This window comes from Vitis vinifera, chromosome 10 (genome assembly GCF_030704535.1).
Source record: "Vitis vinifera cultivar Pinot Noir 40024 chromosome 10, ASM3070453v1".
Taxonomy (NCBI): Eukaryota; Viridiplantae; Streptophyta; class Magnoliopsida; order Vitales; family Vitaceae; genus Vitis; species Vitis vinifera.
The window spans coordinates 26,303,640-26,328,362 of NC_081814.1; the positions used below are offsets into that span (position 1 = coordinate 26,303,640).

Here is a 24,723-nt window from a genome sequence, read left to right on the forward strand (position 1 = left end):
ACTATCAATTGTCATGATTTATCATGCTACTATACTACATAGACTCTCAACCTTGAGAGAATATTGAGGTTGTGTCAAAGTAAACAAGAGGTTTTGACTTGTGAGTGAGACTTTAAGGTGGTCGCATATCCCCCTAGAATAGGTCACTGTTAATGAAGGTTGGTGGAAACAAGTATTCTCAATAAAGACACCATGATATCTCATGGATTAAGATAATGTGTTCCATTGGGGTGATCTAGAAGACATGTGATCTAAAAGACTATGGTTAAGCATTTCCTTTAGTGGAAATTTGATACATGCTCCTTAGAGTTAGAGTATGTCAATTGATCATATAGTAAGTGAGATTTGTAACTCAAGGATTGGAGAGGTAATCTTGATAGATGATAACACTACCTGGTTAAACTACGAACACCAGTTCATGGGGACTTTACATGCATTGGATAGTAGGTCGTGGACCCGAACTTCATCTCATTATTATTTACATAGGGTACTAAAGTGAAGTTGATTCTTTGTAGTAGGATGTTGAATCAATTTCAAAATTGGATTATGAGGGATCAAGTACAATTATGGGTCCTAATGGTCCTTGCTCTGAGCTCATATACCATAATGACATAGTTTATGAGGATTGGATTGGTTTTATACCCACTCTTATGCATAAAGGCGTTTTGATAATTATGCAAGGTTGCATAGGGGATAATGAACAAGCGCTCTAGATTGGGCTGATTGATTAATCAACTGTCCTTATGAGGTTAATTAATCAATTAGGACCAAATTTGGGCTAGATTAATTGATCAAACCCATATGGGCTCAAGTCACTTAAGCCTAATAAGGGAACCCTATAAATACCCCTTTAGGGGTTAGGTTTTCCTAATCACTTTTTAGAGATTCGTCTTTCACTTCTAAAGAGAGAGAAAGAGAGAGAGAGAGAGAGAGAGAGCTAAGCATCCTCCTTTCCAAATCCCACTCTTTGGAGTGCCAAGATTGTGGTTAGAGTAATTAGGCATACGATCTTGGTTGTACAAGACCTCCAAAATTTTCAAACATCTTCTTCACCACACAGAGTTGATCTAGGAACATCCAAATCTAGGTAAAGTTTTATTTAGCCTTTAATATAGATTCTTGAATGTTAAAAAATGTATTTTTGCATCCATTGATAGGATTTATACGCCCTAAGATAAGTTTCATACACCTAACTTGAACTTGGGATAGGGAACATGGAGATCCGAGTTTCACTACACCACTTTTAATAGCATATGTCCAACTAGTTGATGGAGAGCCTCAATAGGTCAAGGACCGGTTGAGTTCCAGTTGAGGGTTGGTTGATATTTTAACCTCAAACAATCACTTTTCCAAGCATGAAATGATAACGATTAGTGAATCGGTCAAATCGATTACTCGACTAGTCAATCCCTAAATTATGCCTAATGGCTAGTTTGGGCTTTCACTTCTTATAAACAGGCTCTAAGCTTCATTATTTTGTAAGCTTGACATTCCAAAATCTTTCTTCAATATATTTGAGCCTTGGAGAAGGTTTTTTAATGCACTTTGCTTTAAAATTGCACATCCATTTAGTGCACCTCAATCTTATATTCATTTGAGCTTAAATTATAGGAAATTCTGGATTATTTCGTTTCCTCGCCCTCGATCAATTAGGTGCATGCAAATCTTCTAAGCTTTTTTAGCTGTTATCAATATAAGCACAACAACATTTAAAACATATTTATAGATTTAAAAAATGAGATGATATGCACTTACCAAGATTTAGATGTTCTAAGATCAATTTCTTATGGTGAAGAAGGTTACCGAATGTGTAGTAGTTGTCGGGATCTTGTGAACCTACTGATCTTCCACATAATGACTCATTCTTTAATCTTGGCATTGAGATGGTAGAAATCTCTTTGAGGTTGGAGTTTAAGGCTTTCTCTCCCTCTAGAATGTACAAGAGAAAGTGAGTGGAAGAAAACTAAAGCCCTGACCCTAAAAGGGGTATTTATATGCTTCCCATGGGCTTAAGTGACTTGAGCCTTTCATGGACTTGGTTCACTTAATCTTGCCCCAAAAGGATCATAATTGATTAATTAAATCAATAAAGTCCAATTAACCAATTAGCTTAGTCAAGAGATATCATTCACTAACTCTTGTGTGACTTGATTAGAGCCAAATTATGTGCTCAATTAGAATATAAACATGATGATTTATGCATTATAAAAGGTTTGAACCATCAAAATTAACTCAATTTGATGTTAATAACCTAGTTATAGATCTAATTTCTATTTTTACGTAAACTCCAAGAGATGAAGAAAAAATGAGAAGGACAAAAGTAATTTTCAACTAAGGTAAAGGAATGGATCAAATATGCATAAATGAGATACTTGAGACTTATGAAGCATAAGAAAACCTAAACAAGGGCAAAATGAGTGAGACATGGCTTGAAAAACGAGGAATGAACATTATGGACAGAGTTGGAGAGCAAGCAAACACAAAAAGGAACGTTGAAGGACATGGCTTAAAGTTCAAACATTCGAATTGGAACTAAAAATCTAAGAGCAACATATATTCTAAGTTCGAAGTAAATCTGGAGCATTTCCCAAAGAAATTTTTGGGCATGCTATATATTGTTTTGAAGCTCAAGAAATCAAGAGTCCAATGCTTCAAACGATGTGCAATTCGAAGATGAAACATGGAATATATGAGTAATTCAAGAGAATTGCATGAAGAGAAACCAAAGAAGTGTTAGTTTCACATGTTTTTGCAAAATTTCCCATGAACATGCGAAATGAGCTAGAGAGCTTATTGATGCAGCAACTGAGAAAGTAATGGGAATAAATTTTGCATGACCATGCAGATTTTTGTATGACCATGCCAACTCCACCATAATGATGTTTAAATATTGTTAATTCATTTCTATTTAACATTATCATGTGAAATTGGTGATCCTCGTGCAAAATTAATATTTTTTTTATTAAAGACTCCCATGATTCAAATTTTATAATTTTGATTGAGAGTCCTTGATTTGAAAACAAGATTTTGCATGTTCTCTAGGATCTTTCCATGTATCAACTTAACTTTTGGCTCACAAATAGAACATTAGATTTCTTTTTAGGAGTTCTTGGATTTTTTTTTGAGAAGAAATGCACCAAAGATTTTCTTAGTTTGTTTTATTTCTCATTTATATTATTGAATAAAACATTATTTTTGATTTCTTTGATTCAATAATGGTTCTTTATTCTTCTTTTATGGATTGTGTAAATGAAATCACCACTATGGGAAGTTAAAAAAACCATTTTGGAGTGTGAAACATGAAAACCTAGGGTTAGAGCCAAGGGAAATCAGTGGGTAAGATCAAACTAAAAATGAAACAAATGAAGGGTTGAGAAATAGTAAACGAAAATAGAGACATCATCTAAGATTGGTTTTAATTAGGAGATGACATAGTAATCAATTCCTTTATACTAGAGAATATTGATAGTTCTTGATCCCTAGTTATATGAGGTAGTACTATTGTTATCTACCATAAGAAAAATCTTCATAGAGTAGTAAAGGTCTAAATTCTAGACCTAAAATTAAATTTCATATTCTTTCATCTATTTGGTATTTCAGTAAAAGAATGAATGTTAGAAGTTATGATATAGATACAACCCTTAGTTAGGGAACTTAGGTTAATCTAATTTGACCTCATATTCTGAATATCCTCGGAATAATTAAAATATATACCCATGTTTAGCCTAATGCTCTATATCTAAAGTTAGATTGTAGAACCCTCAATCTTGAATCATTTAAAGTAGAAATCAATAATTCTTTTGCAATTTAATTTGATTTATTTTAGTAAATTTATTTTTTATTTAAATCGATTTTACACAATCTCAATTCAAGAAATTAGGTAAAAAGCAATCATTTTGACCTAGTTTAATAACTTCAATAGGCCAGTCCTTGAGAATGATGCCTAGAGTACTACAACAACTGTAGTGACTCTTTCTTTGATTTTTCTTAGTCATAGTGAGTAAAAAGGCTTAGTATTTAGGATAACAAAGTCGCAGTTACAACCTTGTCTATTTACCAAAATGTCCTTATATACATAAGTGAACCAAGAACTAATCCAATCCTCATAAACTATGCCATCAAGGAATATAAGCTTGAGCAAGGACCACCAAGACCCATATAAAAATACAAACTCCCTTAAAATCCAATTATGAAGTTGACACAACATCATACTATAGAGAGTTAATTGCAATATATTATGTGAATGTAAGAATCAATTATATGTGAATATAAAATAAGAACAATATAAAGACAATTGCATATAATATAGGGAAGAGAAGCTCAAACTAGCCGTTAAGCACATTTGGGGGTCAATCGATTAAGATCTGGTTCAACTAATTCACTAGCTATTAGCATTTAATGCTTTATTAGGTGACAATTGGGGCTTAACCGAACCTTGATCTGGAAAGGTCTAGCCTCGACTAGGAGAGTAATCCTTTTGGATGAAAGAGAAGATCTCTTCATCCCTTGAACAGTCCTTAATCAGGAAAAGGTAATCGGTTGACTGGTTCCCTAACTGGTTGAGTTAGTTGAGTTTAACCTTAATCGATTAGACTATTTTTTGCTTAACAACCATTTTTTTCAACTCAAAACCTTTTAAACAAGTTTAAAAAAATGTCTAGCACAATATTTTAGTTGAGAATAAGAAACCATCCAATTATAAAAAATTTTAAACAAAATAACTCTTAAATGATTTTCGATATAAAACAAATAAAATAAAATACATGAAAAACCTAGTGTACCAATAACCTTACAAAGAGATCATAGGAAACTTTGGTATTGAAAGCATTTCTCTTTGAGGTTTTTTTCTTCTTTTTTATTTCGCCTTGGCTTAGTTTTGTATTTGTAATTGTCGTTTCGAAAATTTTCTTGTCTAAACACACTTAAAATAAGACATTAGATCTAAACATTGTTTCATTATCATCAAAATCAAGATTAACTAAACCTTGGTTTCATAATAATAATTGTTAATAATATTTTATTTAAAATGAATTTAAAAACAAATATTAACCTGCAAATGAGGTAAGTTTTTCATTAAATGCACATATTAAAAACCCATCAATGGACAAAGTATTTTGGAATGCTTTGATTTACGTTGTAATTAATTAGATTGGTTTTTTGAGTTTCAAATTATTTTTTAAAATTATTAAACTCATTAATAAATTTAATACAAAATGTCACATAATTTGAAGTTAATTTATTTAGTGACAAAATTTATAAAAATATTATTAGGTGCAGAAAATAAATAATATAATTACTATGGACTAACTTTTATCCATAGATTTTTTTTATATCAATCGGGTCATTATTTGAGTTTGATATTATTTTTAAAAATTATTAGACTCGTTAATGAATTTAGCGTATCAAGTCCTCCTTAATTTAAAGGTTATTTTTCAAGTGAAAAAAAATTAGAAAAATATGACAATATGTAGAAGAGAAACAATAGATTCATTGTACACCAATTTTTGTTCATAAATTTCTAGTATTAATTGGATCATTATTTGAGTTTTAAATTATTCTTAAAAGTTACTAGACTCATTAATGATTCCAATGCAGTAAATCTTACTTGATTTGAAGTTTATTTGCCTAGTAAAAATATCTATAAAGTTGTAATTATATGTAACAAAAAAAACCTTGTCAAGTCATTTAAAATAAATTTTGGTCTATGACTTTCTAACATTATTGACTTTCATGATTTTTTAGTACTAATTAAATTTGTTTTTGAGTTTCAAATTATTTTTAAAATTTGATAAATTTTATGTATCAAATATAGTTTGATTTGGAATTTATTTGTATCATAAAAAATTTGCAAAATTTTAAAAACTAAGAAAAAAAATAATAAAGCTAAACAAAATATCTTTCTTCTTCTCTCTTTACGATCCAATACTAATATAAAAAACATTCAAATATGATATTCCTTTGAATTACACATGTTTTTTTTAAAAAAAATAAAAAAAATAAAAAATCTCCTTTAACTTTTGAAAGTTTTTTTTATTAAACATATAAATTCCAAATCAAACTATATTTGATACATCAAATTTATTAATTTTTCAAAATAATTTGAAACTTAATAAATGATTTAATTAGTATTAACAAGTCATGAAACTCAATAACATTAGAAAGTCCTAAACAAAAATTCATTTTGAATTGCTTGGCTAGTTTCCTCTTTGCATATAATTACATTTTTGAAATTCCTGTTTTACTAAGCAAATAAATTCCATATCAAACAAGACTCTATATGTTGGATTTGTTAACAAGTCTAGTAATTTTTTAAAATAAATTGAAATTCAAATAGTGACTCGATTAATATTAGAAATTTATGAATAAAAATTAGTCCACAATGATATATTATTTCTTTTTTTTACTTATAATTGTATTTTTATAATTTTTTTTTTTGCTAAAGAAATGAACTTCAAGTCAAGTGACACTTTGTATTGAATTTATTAATAAGTTTAAAAATAATTTAAAACTCAAAAAACTAATCCAATTAATTGAAGATTAAATCAAAACACTGGAAAATACTTTATTCTTAATTAAATACTAAATATGTGCACATAATAAAAAAATTTCATTCAATTTACATGTTTAAAGAGTGATTTTTTAAATTTATTTTAAACAATATAATTAAAATTATTATTATTAAGTTTTAATAAATAAAAAATCAATTATGATTTAATGAAGATGTTAATATCCACATTTTTATAACATATACTAAAATAATATATTTGGTATATTATTATAATATTAAGATTTTATTATAATATTATTATTCATATTTATTAAAACACTATATTTTTTATTTTATTTGTAATTAAAAAACTATTTTCATTTTTGACAAGAAGAATTAAATTAAATTAATATTATATAAATTGAATTAATAATGTTTAAAAAAAATTAAATTAGAAAAATTATTTTTAAAAACAACTTATTCATACAAGTTTTTGAAAAGATTTAAAAAATAAAAAATACATAGAAAAGCTTGTCGCACACCCTTATTTTTATAAAATACTAAACGATAAAATTTTGTTTTTTTAACTTAAAAATGGTTTTTAAAAACAAGCAATGAAAAAAATGACCAAATAGACCCTTAGTAAAACACTTGTCACTCAAAAAAAAATATTATGTTTAATGATTTTTGGTATTGGGTTGTGGAAAGAGAATAAAAAAATATCATATTTAGTTTAATTTCATTTTTATAGTTGTTAATGCGCTCAAGTGTAAGGTCTATGTCCCAATCAAAGGCATTCCCTTGGAGAGATCAAACAAATTGTTTGACCAATAAGTCATCTTTTGTACATGCATTATTATAAGTTTCGATGAAGCTGGCAACATGTTGTTTTGGATTTCCATTTCCGTTGAATGGCTGAAACTTTGGAGGTTGATAACCCATGGCATACAAAGGTTATCAATTCTCTTGGTGTAAGGCTTAGAGTACATGAATGTACTTCATGAGGATCCACCATATTGCGCTTTGATGGTGTTAGTTATCATGTTCAGAAGTTGTTGGATAGATAGTGACATCATCAAGGTAGATTCAATAGTTTATTTCCCAGCTTGCACCGACTTAGACACAAGTGGTGCATCACTTGGAGACCCGATCCCTATAGGGTGAGTGAGTACTTGACTTAACTCAATTGTGTTTTGCACTTGTGCCTCAACCTTGCTCATGAGAGAGGCTATTTGCAGATTTTTCTCTTCAACAGTCTTGGTGAGTTTGGTGATGACATGAGTCATCTCTGCTAGTCGTTCTTCTATGGATATAGTGTCGGTTGTCATTACCGACATGGTCATCGAGAAGGAAGAAGTGAAAGAGCTAGACTAGTCGGAAGAGTTGTCTTGCTTTGACACCCCAATTAGTGAGCGAGTGCATGAGTTGGCATCAATTACAAAGTAGGGAGGCTTATCCCTAGAGTCCTTTAGTGTTGAATGATGTGTTTCCTTATTGTGAGAACTTTGTCCCTTTGCCTCTAAAGAGGCCAAAGTGATGACTAATTGGTAAACGTTGTGTCCTCGTTGTTTTTAGCAAATGAGTGTGCTCACTTGCTAACTTTCTTGGTGGTGCAATAGTCAATTTCACTTTGTTATGAGTCACAAGGCTTGTAGACATGCTACGTGTCAATTGGGTAATGACAATCTTGTCATCACCTTTGTCATTATGCATAACTTGAACTTTTTTAGATGTCATCATCTTAATAGTGATCATTTTTTTTTTTTTTTTTTTTTGCAAAAGAGATGAAAGGCAAAGAGGTCCCACCAAGCGTGCTAGAAATTTCTAAGCATAAATTTCGCTAATAGTCTTATGATGTAAGCAAAAAAATAGGAAAAATATGTGAAACAAATTATTTATAAATTGTAGGGTACAATCTTTTTGGTAATATTCTTTACAAAAGAATATGTCCTTGTAATTCTTTCACCTTGATCACAATATGGAAGGCAAAAATGATGTTTTCTTGATTTCAAAGATCAATCGAGGGCTACAAATGACTTATTCTCGAATGAAATTGTTGGCCGCGAATATCAAGTGTGTAGAACTTTTATCATTTCTTAGATTGGTAGCGAGATTTTATGAAACTTTTTCTTCTTTGTGAAGCCTTTTTTCATGTGTAGAGTCGTTTTTACTGATTTGAAGTTTTGGATTGAAGTTTTTAAGGGTTCATTGATTGTACATGGTCGCTTTCTTAGGGATAGGTACTGAGAATTGAAGATTGTGTAGGGGTTTGATTGATATTAGTATTAAGGTTTTGAAGGATTTCTTTGATTGTACATTGTGGAATTTTTAGGATATTAAATTGAGAATTGGAAGAAGGTTTTGATGGTTGATTTATGATTATCCATGGTGGATTTCTTAGGGCTTTGTATTAAGAATTGGAAAGTTAAGTGTTTTGATGGATGTTGAAGAGATCAAGTTGTTTTATGTTAATTGACGATTAGTGGCTGTTCGTGATGGATTTCTGAGGGTCAAAGATTTAAGGGGTTTCTCGATGTTGATATTGGGGTTTTGAAGGTTGTGTTTGATGCAGCAAACTTACATGTTCTACCTACGTATTTTTTGTGATATAGCCATGGACATCAAGCCATCAAGATTGGTTGGAGACAAAGGCAAAGATGAAAGGGGAGGAAGACATGTGAACAACATGGTTTGTTCCTTTTGGCTCCGTGGGAGGTGCAACAGAAACCCTTGTAGGTTCCTGCACCAAGACTTGCCCCAAAACGCCCACTATCAAATATCAATTCAGTTCCGCAAAAACTGCTGGCAGAGGAATCCCGACTCTGATTTGAAGAGTGATTCAACTTCAAAAACTCTGCAGGGGTCATCAGGTTCAACAACTCCAAAGTGTTCATTAGCTTCAAATCAATCCCATGGAAACAACAGGGAGAGGAGTCTCTATTCTGAACAGAAGGGTGAATGGGACTCAACTAATCTAAGGTGTTCATCAAGTGCAACAAGAGCAGGAAGTAGCTCTGGAAATGGAATTATACAGAAAGTAATTGGAGATAGGGTCTGCAAGTACTGGCTACATGGAAATTGTGTGGAGGCAGATAAGTGCCGGTGTCTCCATTCATGGTTTAAGGGCCATGGGGTTTTCGAGTTGGCCGAGCTTAATGGGCACATTAAGGTACTTGGTGCAGTAAATTTCTTGATCACTCCTTATACCTAGTGTGACTTTCTGTGTCCTGCTCTCAGGAATGGTAATGATTTGGTATATCATCTGACCCCTGTAAATGACTAATGGAGTCCAACTTCCAATCCTGCTTTACAACCTGACAATGGCAGTGTGAAAGATTGTGCACATTTGAGTCCAACCTTTTTTTTTTTTTTTTTTCTCTTTCACTATTACAACATGCTGGGGTCACACTACAAAGTTATATATTATTTTTAATTTTTGGTGCTGCAGAATGGCACTATATATGCATGGAAACCCAAAAAGGAAACCAATGCATTTGAGCTGGCTACAACATTGGGAGGCGACAATGGTGCTGTGGTTTCGCTCTCAGTAGGTGGTGGGAGGCTATATTCTGGTTCCATGGACAATACAATAAGAGTAGGTTTAATTAAGCTCTTTTCTCTAGCATTATATCATTTTTCTATGCAGAGTGGTTTGGAAATATGTCAGCTTGTGTTTTTATATTAACGGTGTTTGTTTTATCATTTCCCATTTTGTGAAAACTGCAAAATTGTCGAAGCTATACAAAGTATGTGGATTGGAAAAATAGCACTTGAAAACCAGTTTCATTGAGCAACTTCAGCAGAAATAGGTTCTGATTCTTGTTTTGGTTTGCTACTGAAGGTGGCAACTTGGACGTGACCTATACACATAATGAAGGACATGCAAGTTATTGTCATTCATTTCTTTTTATATCATGGTGGATTTTGGTTTTGTGCATTTTGGTTTGCTTCTACGAACCTTTTTATCAAGGGAATGTGAGCAATAATGGTGATATATTCTGCTTCTTGTTACAGGGTGTGCTTGCTCTTTTTGGTATGAACGTTTCAGAAGGAAAACCAATACTGTTGTGCTCTTGCAATGACAATTCTGTTCGGCTATATGAATTACCATCATGAGTATAAACATCACTTTTTAGGTTGTGTTTCTCTTCATAATTCCATTATTCTTCCTTGCTTCTTGGTGGACTAATTTTATTTGTTATGCCATAGATTCACCGAGAGGGCCAGGATATTTGCAAAAGAAGTCCGAGAAATTCAAATAGGTCCTGGGGAACCTTTTTTCACTGGGGATGGAACTGGACAAGTTGATGTTTGGAAATGGCAGGCGGAGCCAACTTCATTGGCATCCTGAATGATGGAAGGCAGCTGTCATCTCCAGAAAGCCATTCTCTGTTTCTTGTTTTGTTCCGTCATGTTCATGATATTTCTATTGAAAACTGTATAGAGGCTTTTAGTAGGTTGTGAATATAATCATCGACACGAAGAATTCTTACAAACTGTAAATTTGTAATCAGCATTCATTCAAAGAAAATTCATTGTCATATTAGTATTTCCATTTTCAACTATTTGTTTTGGGGGTCACTCCTAATTTTGCTTGAATTGTTCCTAGGTCTTGCTTCATTTATCATTGCTCCCAAGTCTTGCTTGGAATCTAGTGTTTGAACCACTGTATTTTTAAGAGTTGCAGAAAAATTGTGGATCCAATGTTGGGGTGGTCATTACTTAGTCCCACCTCATTGATTACTCTGTAAACTAGTTACACCCAAGTTCAGTAGTGAAAGTTTATTTACATGGATTCAGGATATATGAAGGGAAACATTGTCCTCTTTGTTGTTAAAATACACCAATGTTTTAGTTAAAAACTAATGAGGTTTGTAGCTGATGTTAAAAAAATTTATGTTGGTTTTGACATAATCTGGGAGTTCTTAGTGCTATAGCCTGGCTGACGGAAAAATTTGACGTAATCTGCCTCTCCAGCATATATCAAACCAGGATTTGCAGCCGTTAAAGTGTCTATATGGCCTGCTGTATATGCCAATTCCAGCCCTGTTAGTTTGAAGTTTAGACACTCATGGGAGCAGTTGCCAAGAAGAATGGAAACATAGGTATTAGTTAAGAGTCTTACAGACAATGACAATGGTAGCATGACCTTCTATTTAGGTCTGGGCAAGAGCAACTTCAACAAACTTATGGAAGGGTGTGGAGGAATGATTACTAGTTGAATTCTTCTGAACCCTTTTCAGTCTCAGGGAGAACTTGTGAATTCTAGATGTCTAAAGGGTGAGGATGTTAAATATTGTTTTGAAAGATCAAAAGCCATGGCTACCAGTGAACTACCCTAGAGTGACTGATTCTATCTACTTATGGAAAAGCAACGTTTAAAAAAATGCATGTTTGGAGCTTTGTTGGGCTCTTGCTAAGCATATCAGCAGATGAAGCAGAGGGAAGAAATGTATTGGCTTGAACCGCTTTTCTTTTATAGTGGATTCTAGGCTTGAAAGATTGCTTGTTGAAGATAGTTGAAAGCTTTCTGATAATTCACAAACCCCATAAAACTCAAGTCAGAATCCTTCAACAGCTTCTTTTTCAACACTGAAAATTTGCATGAAAACTATCGTAATCCTCCAATTTGAGGAATCCTTGGCCCCAAGCTCAACTTCTATTTCACAGTTCAGATATCTTAGCCCCCAATCTTACCACAGTTTCAGCAAATTGTGTTTGGTTGTTGAGAACCCCAGGGAGATGAAAGATTTCATCTCCCCAAGCTACTCAAGTACTAGCACAATTATCACTTGGGAAGAACTTGTTCAATGACTGAGTAGAAAATAAGGGTTGAAGAATTGAAGATCATTTCTCATTAACAAAAAAAAATATTTGTACAAAGCCTTCAACTGTGCAGAGCTTTATCAGGTTTGTGTAAATACATTTGTTGAAGCAGGAGGGAAGAACTTATTGGATTGAATCACCTTGGACTGGATTCTGCACTTGAGAGATTGCCTGTTGAAGATAGCTGAAAGCTTTCTGGTAATTCAAGAATCCCATAAACCAGAACTCAAAGTTATCCATAGTAACAATTTCCATGTACTTCTGAGATGGCTTTTTCATATTCTCGCTTTGGTTGGCCCTCTTTATCTTTCTTAGTGGGATAGAGACCTGCACAAAAGAAAAAGAATTTACTTAGATGTCCAAAAATCATGGAAAGGGAGATGGATTGACATAGAGAGAGTTAGGCGAGTAACCCACCTTATAATGGATTCCAACTAATTCACCATTTGGAGAAGAAAATTTGATTGATCTTTCACTACAAAAGGCAACTCTTTGAGTGGAGATAAAGAGGAGGCCAGCTATAGGGCCTGCTGTTGTCGATAAATAGCATTGGGAAACCTTCAATAGCTTTTCTCCTTCTCTAGCACCAAAATTTTGCCTGAAAACTCTCTTCACTCCCCCAAGTTGAAGAATCCTAGCCCCCAAGCTCAACTTTCCCTTCACAGTTTCAGAGAACTTAAGCCCTAATCTCACTGCAGTTTTATAAATGAAAGATAGTTAAAGTCAGGATGTTCACAATTCTTAAATAAACTGTAGCAAAAAAGAAACTGTTACAAACTTACCATGCTCTCGGACTCCATCCACAAAATTGTCTGCCTTCTTCCTGTTGTTGTTCATCCTATAATTCATTGAATTCATTTTTTCTGCAATTTCAAGACAACCCCATTGGTAAAACAACTTCCATTTTGAAGTCGTTTATGACTAAAACTGATAAGCAAGAGACAGAGAGAGTTTTACTTGGGATGATTGCCCCAGATACATTTGAAGGAGATGGCTTATCATATTGGCAGCTGACTGGGATTCCAATAATGTGTTCTTGGAGTTGGTTCTTCATATTGTTAGAAGTGCCGCAATTCAGTATCTGTATCTCCAGCTGCCTTGTCAGTTATCTGCAACACGTAAGTCTGGAACACTCTACTTTCAAGAGATTGAAGAAACGCTTTGAGGTTAATCAAAACCTGCAAAATACAGGTGCATTTAAAGGGATAGAAATAGTGGGTGTGAATCTTCAAGTTCTAGTTGATGACTCGTCCATTGCTCATCAACATGAATAAAGGCGCAGTTATGAGCTTTTTGAAAAAATGACTTTATTTAAAAACAGTCTGAGATGATGTGTTCGGCCATTTCTGAAAAGCTATGGTAAGAAGGACCTATTCTTCTTTTGTTCAATTCCCCAAGATATCACAAGAAAGGTGTATTTGGTTAAATACAGTTAGACACATATACATATGTATTATATATTTGGTCAGCAGTTCAATTATTCAATCCTAACAGGCACCATATGTTACTTCTTTCTTTAAGCTGACTCAGAGAGTATGTGAAGATGCATCTTTTTGAGCTGGCATTTTAGCTTTTTGATGCCAGACCTCTTTTAATTCTATATGAAAAACGGGAAATGAGAAGGCATTACATCAACCAAATTACAAGCTAAAAGATAAGACATTTTAATGGTTTCACAGAGGAAGATTGAAAATAACAATCAAACTAAACAGCCTCTTTGTTCTAAAAGGTTGAAAATGGAATGGTACTCAGACAGAAGTTCTCAGTAATTTCCCAGGCATTAGTGATTCTACAACTCAAGATGGAGTTCACTGCAATTGTGGAACAACCAGACCTGTTTTAGACCAACAAAAAAAAAATAGAAGCTCTTGAGAGCTTAGATTCACAGAAGAATGATATTCTTGGAGATTTCCCATCTGAGGAAAAGGAAAGGCCCTTAAAAGAGCAACCTATGAGTTCAAGTGTTGATTAAAGTGGTTATAAAAGGAAAACTCACTATTCTTAAACCTGATAGGACCAGCTTGCCATGTGCAAATCTCATGCTTCTTCTCAGTCTTTTTATCTTCTCTTTTATCCTCATCCTTAGAATTTAAGGAAAAGGGGTGGTAGACGGGGCTGATTAACGATGCTTCACCCTTTCCAAATGTCAAGTCTCTACATTAAACCACAACAAACTTAAGAGTCCAAGACCTGCGTTGAACAATACATGTTGATGAACGATACAATGAATCTTTCATTTATCACAATATCCAAGGGACCCAGCAAGTTTCATAATGAATCCTTTATCACCCACAGAATACTGATGCTGTGGATTTTGGTAGACCATTGCTTGCTTTAAGGGATCTCCAGCAAGATTCATAATCCTAAATCTCAGTGAGAACTTGTGAAGTTTGGAGAATCTGGAATGAAGAGGGTTCAGGAAAGTTGGCACCAGTAAAATAATAGTAAAGAAAGAAATCATTGAAATTTTGGTCTTTTGTAAGGTGGTGGTTAGCATTGCTTGAGGGGAGAAGCTAAATCAGATCCTATGAATTTTGACACAAAAATGAGACAGAGATTGGTAAGCCTGGAACTAAGAGTGTTGAATATAATGTATTTATAGTATATTATCTTTCCTTGTTAATATAGGTCACATGTATGGTAGTTAGGACTCCTATCCTTGTATATATATATCTCTCAATTGTAAATAGACAATACATGAATGAGAATAAGGTTTTTCTCTCTCTCTCTCTCTCAACATGGTATCAGAGCCAAAGGAGAAAACCTAATTTTTTTTTTTTCGGTTTAGCCGTGTAATCAATTCCGGTGAACTGTCCAGTGACCGTGTTTCACTCCGGTCCCCTCATTCTCTTCCCGAACCACTCCGGACAACCTCATCGCCGTCGGATCTCCACCACGCCGGCACCCTTTTCCGGCGAAATTTTCCGGCGACCTATTTTCCGGGTAACGACCACATATTCCGAAACGTCGGAGGCTGATCTACACGCCAGTGGAAACCCCACCGGAAACCGGCCTCTCACGCGCCCCCACGCGCCGGCGCGTGACGGCGCGTGGCTCACTTTCCGGCCACTTCCGACACCTCTCCAGGCTCGTCCGGCGCCATCTTGGCCTTCTAGCCCTCCGGCAGTCCTCCCCGAGCCCTGCATCTCCATTTTTTCCCTGTTTTTGGCTTTCTTGCCATTCCGGCCACCTCCGACAGGGCTCCCCCTCCATCTCCGAGGCTTGGGTGCTGCTTCTCTTCCTCTCCAGGCATGTCACGACCTTTTTTTCTCCATTGATTGCACCTCTCACAGCCGTGGTTTCACTGTTTTTTCTCTCTCCGCCGAAATCTGAACCCGTCTTAGGGCTCTCTTCGATCCAAATATGTGAATATGACCACCAAAAATCAGATCTTTACCTTTGTTATCTCTGGATCTCCTATGATTACCTCAGAGAAATTGGTTGGCAGTGAGAATTATCTCTCCTGGTCTGCCTCTGTTGAACTTTGGTTTATGGGTCAAGGATATGAGGATCACTTGGTTACCCAGGAGGCAGATATCCCTGAGATTGACCGCGTACAGTGGAGGAAGATAGATGCACAGTTATGTAGTGTATTATAGCAATCGGTTGATCCCAGGATTCTTCTTCATCTTCAGGCCTATAAAACTTGTTTTAAATTTTGGACTCAGGCCAAAGGATTATACACGAATGATATCCAGCGTCTTTATAAGGTGGCTTCTGCTATTGTCCATATCAGCCAACAGGACTTGGATCTATCTACTTATATTGGTCAGATTGCCTCTCTTAAGGAGCAGTTCTTGACTGTGATGCCTCTTACTCCTGATGTTGGGGCACAACAAACACAGCTTGACAAGTTCTTCATGGTCCTTACTCTTATTGGCCTCCGTCCGGATCTTGAGCCTATTCGTGATCAGATTCTTGGTAGTTCATCAGTTCCGTCCTTGGATGATGTGTTTGCTCGCCTCCTCCGTATCTCGTCCACTCAGACTTTGCCATCTGATAGCGCTTCAGATTCTTCTGTGTTAGTTTCTCAAACTACCTCTCGAGGAGGACGCAGTGGTACCCGAGGTAGAGGCCAACGTCCTCATTGCACCTATTGCAATAAACTTGGCCACACTCGCGATCGTTGCTATCAGTTACATGGAAGACCTCCTCGCACTGCCCATATGGCCCAGTCCTCTGATTCTCCGCTGCCTCAGCCTCCGAGCTCCTCCGCATCTCAGACATCTCAGGCTTCTATTGCCTCTGTTGCCCAGCCTGGTAATGCCTCTGCCTGCCTTACCCACACATCTTCTCTTGGACCCTGGATTCTAGATTCTGGAGCATCTGATCACTTATCTGGTAATAAGGATCTTTTCTCCTCTATTACTACTACCTCTGATTTACCTACTGTTACCTTAGCTAATGGTTCTCAAACTGTGGCTAAAGGTATTGGTTTGGCCCTTCCTCTGCCTTCTCTACCTCTCACTTCTGTCCTTTATACTCCTGAATGTCCTTTTAATCTTATTTCCATCAGCAAAATCACTCGTACTCTTAATTGCTCTATTACCTTTTCTGATAAATTTGTGACCTTGCAGGACCGGAGTACGGGGAAGACGATTGGCATAGGATGTGAGTCTCAAGGCCTCTATCACCTCACCTCAGATTCATCTCCTGCAGTTTGCATTTCCACTGATGCTCCTCTCCTCATTCACAATCGTCTGGGCCACCCTAGTCTCTCCAAGTTCCAGAAGATGGTTCCTCGTTTTTCCACTTTGTCGTCGCTTCCGTGTGAGTCATGTCAGCTTGGGAAACATACTCGTGTCTCGTTCCCAAAGCGTTTGAATAATCGGGCAAAGTCTCCTTTTGAGCTTGTCCACACTGATGTTTGGGGTCCTTGTCGGACTGCGTCTACTTTAGGATTTCAGTATTTTGTCACTTTCATTGATGACTATTCTCGATGTACTTGGTTATTTTTAATGAAAAATCGAGCTGAGTTATACTCTATTTTCCAGAAATTTTATACTGAAATCCAAACCCAGTTCAATATTTCTATTCGTGTGTTACGCAGTGACAATGCCAGGGAATATTTTTCAGCCCAATTTACTTCGTTTATGTCTCATCATGGGCTTCTTCATCAGTCTTCTTGTGCTCATACTCCTCAACAAAATGGGGTAGCTAAACGCAAGAATCGACATCTTGTTGAGACAGCTCATACTCTCCTCCTCCATAGTCACGTTCCTTTTCGTTTTTGGGGGGACGCTGTTCTTACCGCTTGTTATTTGATTAATCGTATGCCCTCCTCTGTCTTACACGATCAGATTCCTCACTCCCTTCTCTTCCCTGACCAACCACTTTATTTCCTTCCTCCTCGTGTCTTTGGTTGTACTTGCTTTGTTCATATTCTCACTCCTAGACAGGCCAAGCTTTCCGCCAAAGCCATGAAGTGCCTCTTTTTGGGATATTCCAGACTTCAGAAGGGTTATCATTGTTATTCCCTTGAGACTCATCGATACTTTATCTCCGCTGATGTCACCTTCTTTGAGGACTCACCATTCTTTTCCACCACTTCTGAGTCTCTTCCTGTTTCTGAAGTCTTGCCCATTCCCATTGTCTCCCCACCTGATGCTATGCCCCCTCGACCACTTCAGGTTTATCATCGTCGCCCTCGTGTCGTTGCTCCTCTCCCTTTTCCTGAGGCACCTGCTGACTCACTTCCTATCCCTTCGGCTTCACCTGCCCTGGCTCTGCCTTCTCCTAATGACTTACCCATTGCTATTCGGAAAGGTACTTGCTCTACTCGTAATCCTCATCCTATTTACAATTTTTTGAGTTATCATTGATTATCTTCACCCTATTCTGCTTTTGTTTCTGCTATATCCTCTGTTTCTCTTCCAAAGAGCACCCATGAAGCTCTTTCCCATCCAGGCTGGCAACAGGCAATGGTGGATGAAATGGCTGCTTTGCACTCTAATGGCACTTGGGATCTTGTTGTTTTACCCTCTGGTAAATCTACAGTTGGTTGTCGTTGGGTCTATGTAGTTAAGGTTGGTCCTGATGGTCAGGTTGATCGCCTTAAGGCCCGCTTAGTTGCTAAAGGCTATACTCAAGTTTATGGTTCTGATTATGGTGACACATTCTCCCCTGTTGCCAAGATTGCTTCTGTCCGCTTGCTTCTCTCCATGGCTGCTATGTGTTCTTGGCCTCTTTATCAGTTGGATATTAAAAATGTCTTCCTTCATGGTGATCTTGCCGAGGAAGTTTATATGAAGCAACCTCCTGGTTTTGTTGCTCAGGGGGAGTCTGGTTTAGTGTGCAGGTTACGCCGTTCTCTATATGGCTTGAAACAATCTCCTCGAGCATGGTTTAGCCGTTTTAGTTCTGTTGTTCAAGAGTTTGGCATGCTTCGCAGTACAGCAGACCATTCAATTTTTTATCATCATAACTCCTTGGGGCAATGTATTTATCTGGTTGTTTATGTGGACGACATCGTCATTACAGGCAGTGATCAGGATGGTATTCAGAAACTAAAGCAACATCTTTTTACCCACTTTCAGACCAAAGACTTGGGGAAACTCAAGTATTTCTTGGGAATTGAGATAGCTCAATCCAGTTCTGGTGTGGTCCTTTCCCAAAGGAAGTATGCTTTAGACATTTTGGAAGAAACCAGTATGTTAGACTGTAAACCGGTAGACACACCTATGGATCCGAATGTCAAACTTGTACCAGGACAGGGGAAGCCTTTAGGAGACCCTGGGAGATATCGACGGCTCGTAGGTAAATTGAACTATCTCACCATTACTCGTCCAGACATTTCTTTTCCTGTGAGTGTTGTTAGTCAATTCCTACAGTCACCATATGATAGCCATTGGGATGCCGTAATCCGCATTCTTCGATATATCAAAAGTACACCAGGTCAAGGTGTATTGTACGAGAACAGAGGTCATACTCAAGTTGTTGGTTACACAGATGCAGATTGGGCTGGCTCACCCACAGATAGACGTTCCACCTCAGGGTACTGTGTTTTTATTGGAGGTAATCTAATATCTTGGAAGAGTAAGAAACAAGATGTAGTGGCCAGATCTAGCGCTGAAGCCGAGTATCGAGCTATGGCTTTGGCAACATGTGAACTCATATGGTTGAGACATCTTCTTCGAGAGTTGAGATTTGGAAAGGATGAACAGATGAAACTCATCTGTGATAACCAGGCCGCATTACATATTGCATCCAATCCAGTCTTTCATGAAAGGACCAAGCATATTGAAGTTGACTGTCATTTCATTAGAGAGAAGATCGCATCAGGATGTGTTGCTACAAGTTTTGTTAATTCAAATGATCAACTAGCAGACATCTTCACTAAATCTCTCAGAGGTCCTAGGATTAAATATATTTGTAACAAGCTTGGTGCATATGACGTATATGCTCCAGCTTGAGGGGGAGTGTTGAATATAATGTATTTATAGTATATTATCTTTCCTTGTTAATATAGGTCACATGTATGGTAGTTAGGACTCCTAACCTTGTATATATATATCTCTCAATTGTAAGTAGACAATACATGAATGAGAATAAGGTTTTTTTCTCTCTCTCTCTCTCAACAAAGAGAAAACCCCACCGAGTAATAATGGGAACTTTTTTGGAAGGCATGTCATGTTAGCTACTGGAACAGCAGGTTCACTTTTATTTGGGAATTGCCATTTATGGAAAAGCAATAAAAGAGAAACTCCTTGTGCATAGGAAGAGCCAGCTCATCTAACTAAACTCACCAACTTGAAAAGCAGATAATTCTAGTTAAATTCAATAGCAAGCAAGTAATGCTTCGGTATTTCCACCAGTAGGCTTAGAATGGACACATAGAAATGTATTACATTCATTACAAGTTAATAACACCAATTACAGACAAAAGGCTTTCCATAAAATACAGAGAAAAATGCACAACAGCTCATGGCATTCAAGTCCCCCAAGATATCATCAAAGTGGAAAACGAAATAAATACACACATTAACATGCTGGACAAGAGCAACTTTGTTTTTCATCAACTGTTTCACCAATTGCAAAGTTCCCATAATCATAATTGAAATACAACTCATTGGTCTTAAGGTAGCAACATTCTTCCATCAAGTCCTAAATGAACATGCCATACCAGCTTAACATTCCTCCACTCAAACTGCCAGGTGAATATCATGAATACCCTGAACTGGTATGAATAGGGGACTCCACAGAGCGATTACAGACTGATAGCCTGTATGCATGTTGTCATTTCAATGAGACCAGATTGAACCTCAATTTAGATGACAATACAACAGGTTTCCCCTGTCTCTTCATGCGCTGGTAGCAATAATCATCACAGCCTGATAGACACCAAACAACTGATAATAGTCAGGCAAGTGATATGCTTTAAGCCTCACAAAAATAACTGTCAAAAAATTATCATAACTAATTGATTCTCAAGTGGTGAGTGGGTAGAGTACCTCGGAGGCAGGGTAGAAAAGGAGTCAGCATGTGGGTTAAAGAGAACTTTTGGGAAGATCAAGTGGAGGGGTTGGGAGTTTAGAGCCTCTTAACTTTGCGACATGACACTCAGAGGGTGGTGATGGGACAAATGTAGAAGGCTGAACTTTCCAACAGCTGAACCCTTTAAGCACCTATTCAAGACCACTTATCTTGCCAGCTTTTTTTTTTGTTGCAACATAGCGTGCGTATGACAAACTTCTGAATTACTCTCAAGATTGATATGGTTCCTCCAAAATTCTAGTTTTCCAATTGAATGCAATCAACAGGTTCGACAAAGCCCATAAATCTGCCTTTCCATGTAAATGTTGTTAGACAAAGTAGTCCTGCATTTATTGCCATTGAAATAACCCAAAGGTTAGAAAAGCAGAAGAATTATTGAATAAGTGAATAGGCGACATCAGTAAAACCCATCTAAAAAGTATAGATGTAACTCACATTTTATAAAACATAGCATAGTAGTTTTAATGTAACAACTGAGGTTTCCAGTTAGTCATCTTATGTGACAGCTTTGTTTTGCACAAAAAAAATTCTGTAAAAAGTTCTGTCAATAAATTAAGTTGAAGTTGCATATATATACACACATGCATAGTGATGAAAAGAGGTAATACCTAAATTGAGTTGATTCCTATCCCCTTACTATTCATGTGGAAAGCCTAGATTCATGGCCTTTATTGCAGCTACAACTTTTTCCATTTGCATTCCCCGACTGCCCTTCACCAAAATAACGTCATTTCTATTTAACCTTTGCACAATTTCAAATGCCAAGCTTTCCGCATCAGGTGAATATAACAAATTTCTTTCCCCAACTAGATTTAAATTCTCAGCTGCTCTAAGGAACCGCTTTCCAACAAGAGCAATTAGATCAAAATGGGAATCACAACAAAGGCTTAGCATCATCTCATGAGACACTGTCTCTGCTTGACCAAGTTCTAGCATATCGCCAAGAATTGCAACTCTTTTTCCTTTGCAATCAATGTTTTTCAGTAATTCAATGGCAGCCTTGGTGCTAACAGGGTTGGCATTGTAAACATCATTGATAATTTTGATGCCAGTTTTTGCAACTTCAAGCTCTGATCTCATGCTAACAGGAATAAATCTCGACAATGATATTCCAACTTGAGGAAGAGAAACCCCCAATGCAACTGCCACTGCAGCAGTCGCACATGCATTCTGAGCCAAATGCAGACCTGGGCTGGGAATCACAAATTCCACCCTAAATATGGCACCAACATGTCATGTAAGGAATATGAGCATAAGCACTATAAGAATAACATATGCTAACATTGACAAAAACTTTCAGCAGTACAGTCAAAATACAGAAGGTAATTACATATGCAAAACTATTATGGACATAAATGCAGTAAAATAAAAGTTTCATGCTCTACACATATTTATAGATTATTCCTTCCATGGACATTTTTATCAGGAAAATCTGTAGAGAGGAAGCCACAAAATCCAACAAGAATCTCGGAAGAAGAAATTTGAGTAGAGCAAATGTAACATATGGCAGGGAAAAAATCTTATTGTACCATAAAAGTTCAGAATGTTTATAAAAATCAATATTTAGATTTACTATGTTCATGAATAATTAATAGTTTTGACCACACATGATAATGCAATTTAGATATATGTTTTTGGTATAAAAATAATTAGTTTGTCAAGTAGAAAAGGCATAACTTGTTCTATGTTTTATTACAAGCACTTCAAACTTTACATGATTCCTGGACAAAGTATCATATTCATGCAGGTAGGGTATTGATGTATTTGGCAAGTGCAAAGAATTGATCTTTGAATCAAAATAGTTCAAATTGAAAGTGCTGGATTCCGAGAATTTCATGTTGACCTGCTTCCAACTGGGATAAAAAATCATACACTAAAGCTTGTGCAGATTAAGTTATGATCTTAATCATACCGAGTCCAAAAGAGGATTCATGTGTGTGCTACAGACTTTCAACTTTTATAGGTTTTCAAATTTCAACTGGGATCTAACTTGCAACCTCATGGACATGTTACAAAATCTTGTCAATGAGTTATGAGCTCATTGATAGCCCTGAAATTAGATGCAATGGTTTCTTTGTTATAAATATAATTACAGCAGCAACATCAAATCATTTGCAGTACTTTATAAGATGCTAACAGAGTTCAACTATGAAGGACACAAAAACATAACATTTCTCTTTTCACATTTCATTATAAAATGATTAACAAATTTAAACACTAGTAAATATAACTTCTCTGTATTTCATGATATTTACTAATTCAGGAGAACAATGCATCAGAAGAACTTACTTTTCATGATTTCTCTCTAGGACCACTCGAACTCCATGACCCCCATGCACTTTTTCTGCTGCAAACCGAACATCACACTCTAACCTCTGACCAAATAGCACCTGAAGCCAAGAGATTACTTCTCTATGTAATCATGGGGTAACATCTCACTAATTGAATGCAAGACATGATACAGTTGGATTTCTATAAATTGGTAACCATAACCAAATTCAAAAACCTAATACATTGTATCCACGATTGAAGTCAACTGTTTCAACTAGTTAAAATATTCTAAGGCCTAATAGCATGTGAATGAAAACATCAATAATTGAACAAAATAAAGTCTCATTCACCTTTTTGACACCATGAGGAACAGGAAGGCTCATAACAAGAGGATCATCTGCATTCAGAACACACACATCCCCTGGCTTGGCTTCTGCCAAAATCTCCCCTTTTGCCATTGCAACCTCCTCTAAACTTGCAAAATTCTCCAAATGAGCACACCCCACATTCAAAATCACTCTTATGGATGGCCGAGCCTTTCTTGCAAGCTCCATAATCTCTCCTCTTCTATCCATTCCCAACTCCAAAACTACAAACCCCACATTCTGAGGAATCCCAATTAACGACAAACAGACTCCAATTCTATTATTCTCATTCCCATGAGTTTGGTGAACCAGGCCTAGGCTTTCAAGAGTCAATGCTATCATGGTTCTTGTAGTAGTCTTCCCCGCACTTCCTGTTACCCCAACCAAACAGCCGTGAAACTTATTCCTTGCATAATTGGCCATCTTCTCCAATGAAGTTAGGGTCTCACCACCCATTTCCACAAAGCCCTTGTCCCAATTCGGGCAAACCCAGTTTCCAATCACTCCAACACAGCCTTTATGGCCCAATTCGGGTGTTATGAACTCATGGGCATCAAAATTTTCGCCCCTGATCGCGAAAAACCATTGGCCTGGTTCAAGGGTTCTGGTATCCGTACAAATGGGTCCTGGAGGACCCCGTTGTACAATTGTGCCATTTACAGCTTCTGCAATCTCATCCACAGTCCAGAGAGGTGAAATTCTCGAATGAGCAGCATGGGAAATTTTCCGGCTGGCCAAAACCCTTTTCTCATTGTGGGTGCCGAGGACTTTGTGGGATTTTTGGTGGAAATGACTAGGGTTTAGAGTTGTGGGTGGAATGTGAAAGCAGTATAGTGGCATTGCAGCACGGATTTCACCTAAAGGCTAAAACCCTGAACCTTAAAAATGAAATATAATAAGAATAATTAAAGAAATAAAACAAGTACAAGAAGAAGAGAAAAGTGAGTGATTAATCCTTGCTTTCTATTCATGTAATTGGCTACATGACTCCCAGAAAAAACTAAGATAGCCATGTTTGTTTATTTGATTTCAAGTACCAATTTTATTGCAAAAAAATCGATGTTTAATGTTATTTGGAAATACTCTCCTAATTTATATTTTAATTTTAATTTTTTAATGATTAAAGCATTTAAAATTTTATAAGTTCAAAATTTTATCTCATATATTAACTTTGAATTTTCACATCTCATTGTTACATAATATTTTAGCTTAGTTATTTCATATTATCAATAAGAGTAGAATAGTCTTTTAGCTATTCTTGTTGACCTGATGATGAAAAAC

The 24,723-nt window shown here is 36.2% G+C and overlaps 3 protein-coding genes across 9 annotated transcripts; 1 reads left to right on the forward strand and 2 right to left on the reverse strand.

The window, feature by feature from the left end:
* Window positions 1–8,240: 8,240 nt before the first annotated feature.
* Window positions 8,241–11,049, forward strand: LOC100266891 (zinc finger CCCH domain-containing protein 48). 6 transcript variants are annotated; one of them, XR_002030978.2, is made up of 5 exons: window positions 8,241–9,656; window positions 9,936–10,082; window positions 10,329–10,404; window positions 10,502–10,623; window positions 10,697–11,049. XR_002030978.2 is itself a non-coding variant. In XM_003633020.4 (4 exons), the coding sequence occupies exons 1-3, from the start codon at window positions 9,054–9,056 to the stop codon at window positions 10,601–10,603; spliced, it is 852 nt and encodes a 283-aa protein (XP_003633068.2). In that variant the 5' UTR covers window positions 8,241–9,053; the 3' UTR covers window positions 10,604–10,623; window positions 10,697–11,049. The 6 variants fall into 6 exon arrangements, 2 of the variants coding, with proteins under 2 accessions (XP_003633068.2, XP_010655996.1); XR_009466689.1 differs by having other exon boundaries at window positions 8,409–9,656; window positions 10,502–10,603; XR_002030977.2 differs by having other exon boundaries at window positions 10,329–10,623.
* A 1,270-nt stretch (window positions 11,050–12,319) lies between these two features.
* LOC100244574 (GEM-like protein 4) lies at window positions 12,320–16,469 on the reverse strand. The gene is made up of 4 exons (XM_010657692.3): window positions 13,271–16,469; window positions 13,096–13,176; window positions 12,731–13,005; window positions 12,320–12,640 (listed from the first exon to the last, which is right to left on the reverse strand). Exons 1-4 carry the CDS (start codon window positions 13,365–13,367, stop codon window positions 12,437–12,439), a joined length of 657 nt encoding a protein of 218 aa, XP_010655994.1. The 5' UTR covers window positions 13,368–16,469; the 3' UTR covers window positions 12,320–12,436.
* A 3,669-nt stretch (window positions 16,470–20,138) lies between these two features.
* Window positions 20,139–24,410, reverse strand: LOC100254844 (uncharacterized). 2 transcript variants are annotated; one of them, XM_010657691.3, is made up of 6 exons: window positions 23,428–24,410; window positions 23,096–23,196; window positions 21,415–22,019; window positions 21,242–21,335; window positions 20,764–21,129; window positions 20,139–20,643 (listed from the first exon to the last, which is right to left on the reverse strand). In XM_010657691.3, the coding sequence occupies exons 1-3, from the start codon at window positions 24,280–24,282 to the stop codon at window positions 21,443–21,445; spliced, it is 1,533 nt and encodes a 510-aa protein (XP_010655993.1). In that variant the 5' UTR covers window positions 24,283–24,410; the 3' UTR covers window positions 20,139–20,643; window positions 20,764–21,129; window positions 21,242–21,335; window positions 21,415–21,442. The 2 variants fall into 2 exon arrangements, with proteins under 2 accessions (XP_010655993.1, XP_010655992.1); XM_010657690.3 differs by lacking the exon at window positions 21,242–21,335 and having other exon boundaries at window positions 23,428–24,409.
* Window positions 24,411–24,723: the final 313 nt, after the last annotated feature.

What these genes read in the sequence shown, in the direction of transcription:
- LOC100266891 (XM_003633020.4), top strand. Translation starts at nt 9,054, where the DNA reads ATGCAGCAAACTTACATGTTCTACCTACGTATTTTTTGTGATATAGCC. An exon ending in AGCTTAATGGGCACATTAAG is followed by an intron (nt 9,657 to 9,935) that starts GTACTTGGTGCA and finishes TTGGTGCTGCAG; the next exon opens with AATGGCACTATATATGCATG. An exon ending in CCATGGACAATACAATAAGA is followed by an intron (nt 10,083 to 10,501) that starts GTAGGTTTAATT and finishes TTCTTGTTACAG; the next exon opens with GGTGTGCTTGCTCTTTTTGG.
- LOC100254844 (XM_010657691.3), bottom strand. Translation starts at nt 24,282, where the DNA reads ATGCCACTATACTGCTTTCACATTCCACCCACAACTCTAAACCCTAGT. An exon ending in TTCCTCATGGTGTCAAAAAG is followed by an intron (nt 23,197 to 23,427) that starts GTGAATGAGACT and finishes TCTTGGCTTCAG; the next exon opens with GTGCTATTTGGTCAGAGGTT. An exon ending in CTAGAGAGAAATCATGAAAA is followed by an intron (nt 22,020 to 23,095) that starts GTAAGTTCTTCT and finishes TGCCATATTTAG; the next exon opens with GGTGGAATTTGTGATTCCCA.
- LOC100244574 (XM_010657692.3), bottom strand. Translation starts at nt 13,367, where the DNA reads ATGAAGAACCAACTCCAAGAACACATTATTGGAATCCCAGTCAGCTGC. An exon ending in GGATGGAGTCCGAGAGCATG is followed by an intron (nt 13,006 to 13,095) that starts GTAAGTTTGTAA and finishes ATAAAACTGCAG; the next exon opens with TGAGATTAGGGCTTAAGTTC. An exon ending in TAGTTGGAATCCATTATAAG is followed by an intron (nt 12,641 to 12,730) that starts GTGGGTTACTCG and finishes TCTTTTGTGCAG; the next exon opens with GTCTCTATCCCACTAAGAAA.